The sequence below is a fragment of the Leptosomus discolor genome, chromosome 1 (assembly GCF_034619465.1).
Source record: "Leptosomus discolor isolate bLepDis1 chromosome 1, bLepDis1.hap2, whole genome shotgun sequence".
Classification (NCBI taxonomy): Eukaryota; Metazoa; Chordata; class Aves; order Leptosomiformes; family Leptosomidae; genus Leptosomus; species Leptosomus discolor.
In genome coordinates, this window is record NC_141391.1 from 163,819,839 (window position 1) to 163,824,904 (window position 5,066).

General features: G+C 56.7%; 1 protein-coding gene across 1 annotated transcript; it reads left to right on the forward strand.

The window, feature by feature from the left end:
- The first annotated feature begins 581 nt into the window (after positions 1-581).
- SMIM45 (small integral membrane protein 45) lies at positions 582-4,375 on the forward strand. Its single transcript, XM_086469661.1, has 2 exons — positions 582-630; positions 4,167-4,375. Exons 1-2 carry the CDS (start codon positions 582-584, stop codon positions 4,373-4,375), a joined length of 258 nt encoding a protein of 85 aa, XP_086325787.1.
- Positions 4,376-5,066: the final 691 nt, after the last annotated feature.

Below are 5,066 nucleotides of genomic sequence, written 5' to 3' on the forward strand. Positions count from 1 at the left end.
TAAATCCAAGCTCACACACATCTCCCCCAGCATTTCTCCTCCTCCCCAGCCCCATCCTTCCTTCTCAGCCTGGCAGACAGCAGGTCCTCCGGCGCTGCAGCCCGGGCTGCGGACCATGTGGGAGGAGGGAGAGCATCCCTCGGCTGCCTCTCCCGTGGCTCTCGCCTGGGTACCATGTGCGGATGAGCTCGGGAGGCCGGTTGCCATAACGACTGCTGCTAAAATGCCCCCCCTGCACCGGGATGCAATTGGTTGCAGACGGTCCCTCCTTCGGAGCGGGGCGGGGGGGGGGGAGAGAGGCCGGCAGTGGGGTGCCCTGGGGAGGCTGGAGGGGGGTTGACGCTGCCGGGGGAGGCGATGGGGGAAGCCCCCAGGAGCCCCAGTGGGAAATGAGGCCAAGCTGCTGGCTGCCTGTCATCCCTGCACCCTCCCGCCAGCCTCGGTTGCTCCCGCCATCCCTCCCTCCCACCCCACGCCTGTCGCCTCTCGCTGTCGCCCTGTTCTCCCAGAGCAGGGTCCCTTCTCCCTGGGACTGCCTGGCTGGGAAAGGAGCCCGATTCATCCCAGCTGGACCCTGGCAGATGCCAGAGGAAGCAGCCTCATCCCGTCGCCCTGCGCCTGTGGAAGGAGGTAGGTGGCATGTTTGCAGGGCAGGTGGCAGGTGCCTGTCGGGGATGCAATGCATGGGAGTGGGGTCGTGTCTGGGTCCCCAGCCATCGGCAGCTCCTTGCCCCAAGCTGCAAGCTGCCCCAGGGTGCCCAGTCCTGGGGGGATCTTCTGGTGAGCCCGTGGCTGGTAATGCTGCAACCTGGTTTGTGCTCCCAACCATGCACACAGGAGGGGTTTGTGCCCAAAGTCACTTGTGTCCTGGCACTCTGCACAGGCACCACTCCTGCATGTCCCTGTCTCCTGAAAACCCTGTTTCTCTGCTCCTGGCCTCCCTGGAACAGTTTCTGCCCTGTCATTTGCAGCATGTCCCCCAGGGTGCTTGTCATAAGTGTACCCACGGCACCTCGGGGGGCAGTGGGAGACAGCACAGGGGATCTGGGGGTGACAATGAAGGAGAGTGGCTGGAGTGACATGTGTAGCATGGGTTTAAAAAGGGTCAGTGAGCTTACCTCTATGAGATGCTGTCTCAGCTGAAAGACCAGGTGCTCTTTTGTGTCTTTGGGGGGGGAAATAGATGTCCCACTGCAAAACAGGGTGCTGAGATCAACCAGTCCAGCAAGGGTTAAGGCACATTTAATATCTGCAGAGCTGCTCTGGAAAGCTGACATCTTTGAATGAAACTCCCTCTTTTCAGCTTTTGCAGCCAAAATCTTCTCACCCACCTGACAAGAGCAACTGCTTTGCTGGGCTGGCACTGCAGAAGCTGGCGGGGGGGGGGGCTCTGACATCTCTCCCAGTGCTTGGCTTGGCCATGGCGAGGACCCTTTGTCAGGGGGGCAGGCACGGCCAAGTGGTGGGGGGACATGGCAGGAGGTGAGGGCTGCATAGCAAGTAGACCAAAGAATAGGTTGCTGGCGAGGAGCTGGGAAATGCTGGCTCTGCTAGTCACCGAGGAAGGATAAATAGGGAAGTCTGTAGGGCTGCTTTTTATTGTGGTGCTTTTTGGATGGCAGCTTCACTCTCAGGTTTGGAAATCAGATGATCAGGGAAGGAAATGAGGTTGCTGACTTCCCCGTCACCCTAGGTGGTCCAAGTCAGAGTCACCTTCCCAGGGTCCCTAACCCTGCCCATTGCTATCACCAGCCAGGGACTGGTATCAGCTGCTGGGGCACCTCTGGAGAAGGCGTTAGCAGCAGCACTGGCCCCCCAGCCTGGCTGCAGCAGCAGCTGGGGGGTGCAGGGGGTGCACAGGAGCTGCTTTTGCAGAGCACGTAGGAAAGATTTGCTGAGGGGTGTCTGGCCAAACCTGGATCCCAGACCCAACTCCCGTCGGGGAGGGGGGTTCATGCCTAATTCCTTCCGCGCTCCCTCAGGATGAGTTGAACAAGTGAAACCCCGCAGTGGGATGCCTGCTCTCCACAACATGTCTGCGACCTTATTGCAGGGGGTTCCTCCCAAATTACTTGCTTGAGGAAGGCAGAGGCAGCCTCGAAGGGGTGGGAGCAGTGCCCAGACTGCCCCTTTGTTCCTGGCCAAATGGCAGCAGATGCTGAGCCACCCAGTCCCATTGCTCTCTGTCAGGTAGAGCAGGGGCCTGGCAAAAGGGAGGTGTGAATCATTGAGAGGGAGACAGAAAAAGTCCTCCAGGACTTGGCAATGGTAGGGGCAGCACCCTGGGTAGCAAAACCAAGGACTGCTGAAAGCCAAAGAGCATGGTAGGAGGAGGCAAAATCCACTGAGGTCATCCCTGTCATGCAAGGAGGGCAGATAAATATTAACATCCATGCCAATAAGTGGGAGGAAATCAGGCGTTTTCTCCAATGCTGGCAGTTTTTTGCTTATGTTAACAAGAATTGCAGCTCATTTCAGATTTAACCCTGTGACAAAAAAAGGTGTTATTCAGAGGATAGAGATGAACTTCACGCTTCCTGCTGCTAGTCTTGAGGTGAGCAGACAGGGACAGGCTCTTCTGCTGCAAGAGGTGTCCAGCAGATAGATGTTGCTGGGCACATTGGAATCAGCTGATGCCCATAGTATTAAAAAGAAACCCAACACAAAAAAGCCCAGTGTCCAGTGCGGGAAGGGGCAGCAGCCTTACAGGCCAGATGTGGGGAAGAGGATGGAGATGCTCAGAGCTCTCCACAGCCTCCCCTTAACCACCCTGCACAAGGGAGGTGGGAGACACATGGTTCTTGGCAGAGGGCTGACTTAGGGGACGGTCACAGGTGGCAGCTTTCAGGTGTCTGGAAAAGCAGGAGCTGGACGCGGCCACGGCTCTGCCCTAACTCCATCCCTGATGAAGTCAAGGGGCATTTCATCACCCCCGCTGAGGGGTGAGGGTTTTGGAATGCCTCCCTTCAGGACTGCTTTTTGTGCCTGAGCCTGGCACCGTTGTGCTTTCCCAAGCCTGAGGGTCCCTGGATTAATCCACCGAAGCCTATGACAAGCGACACACTCACTGTGCAAAACCCAGCAGCCCTGGTGCCTGGAGGAGGCTGTAGCTGTGTTTTTTGCGGGGGAAGCTTCTTGATCACCTTTTCTGCCCCTGCATGACCCACACCCTGGCACGTGTTGTGGTAAGAGTGAACAACTGGGAGTCAGACAAGTTGGGCACTGCTGGGGGTTGCAATGTGGGTTGCTCCCTCGCTCCCAAAGGACGGGGATAAAGGATAGGCACAAACTTAGTGCCATTGCAGCTTTTAAATGGCCCCGAGTCAGGGTGTATGCCCTGAGCACAGCATCAGCAAGGCCATAATGGCGGGGAGGGAGTGGGCCAGGGCACCAGCAGGTTGTGGGGCTGGGACGCCATCTGTCCACCCCTCCAGAAAGGTTCAGCCCTGACAGCCAGGGAGGGAGAGGTTCACTCCTTCCTGCTCACTCGTTTTTGGTGCTGGGTCAACAGCAATCGTGCGATGTGTTGTTTTGTGTTCCCTAGGGCAGTGCTGCTCCGGACTGAGCACCTCACACCTGGGTGGCGAGGGCCTCCTGGCAAAGCAGGTCATCCGCTCCCGGTAAGTGGCTCCTTCTGCCCAGCAGCTGATGTGGAGGGGGGATCTGGGCTCTGCTCAGAGTCCAGTCCTGAACCAAGCACTGCAAGGTCCCTGAGCCCCGGCAAAGCAGGACACTAAATAGGGGTACAGAAAGGGAGGGCTCAGCCCCAAGCTAGACCAGATCAGACTGTAAATTCAAAAGAATCATGGAGCGGCAGGGGAAGGGGCAGCAGATTTTCCCCCAAGTGGGAGATGAGAAGAAGCTGTATTTACCCACTGCCTACCTTTTATCGCTGGCAGCAGGGCTGGGGGCATGCAGGCTTGGGAGGGAGCAGGGCTGCTTCTCAATGAGGGGGTCTCAGCCATGATCCAAAGGGATTGCCCTCTCCCAAAGGCTGAGGTGCCTTGGTGTGCAACCGAGCACAAACCGGGGTGTGGCGGGGCTGTGAGGAGGGGTGCAGGGAGCCTGGGCACTGCTGGTGAGGAAGATGTCTCGTGATGAAGCTCAGTGGAGGGGTTTTTTTGGGTACTCCCACTGCACAAGCTTTCTCCCCTTTTCTCTGGCAGCCATGCCCCACTTCTTGGATTGGTTTGTGCCGGTGTATCTGATGATCTCCATTCTCATCCTGGTGGGCTTTGGAGCTTGCATTTACTACTTTGAGCCAGGACTCCAGGAAGCCCACAAGTGGCGAACACAGAGGCCGATTATGGAACGAGACCTTCGGAAGACACTGATGATTCGGGACAACCTGGCCTTCGGGGTGCCCGAGGTCTGATATGCTGCCCATCAACTCCAGAAGAGCCTCTCCTGGGTGGGAAGCAGTCCACAAGCCTTGGTAGGGATGACAATCCTGCCCTGAGCAAGCAGGGCTGACCACCACTTCGCTTTTTGCTGATCTGGGTCTTGTACTCGCCACTCACTTTTCTGCCCCTTTGCTTCTTAGGCAAGGTTTGTGTGGCACTGTAGACTTGGGGCTTCCCACATGCTCACAGCCCTTCACCCAGCCAAGGACTTCTGCATCTCCCCATGGCTGAGACTGATGAATCACTCAAATGAAAGGTCCCTTGTTGAGCACTTGAGTTTGAGCTGCCTCGCATCTTGATGTGACCTTCAGTAGGAAAGGTCTCCGCAGGGGTACCAGGCTTGCAAAAGGATACAGAGCCTTTTACTTCTGTTCACTGGGTTAAATCTAGCCCAGTCTGTTTAAGTCCAGGGAATATTTTGGGGAAAATAAATGGGTTTTCAACCTAGATTGTTGTTTCAGCTGAGCTCTTCAGAGCACCTGCCCTTGGTGCTGGCATGGTAAGCTTGCTGAAGCTCTGTGCAGAGGGCCCAAGGGCTCAGCAAGCCCCAGAGACTGAATGTCTTTATCCCTGCTAAAGATGCACCACTTCTCTGTGTCTGTCTGGGAGACGGAGAACATCCATTCACCCATCCATCCATTCCAGATGCACTACGCTCATATT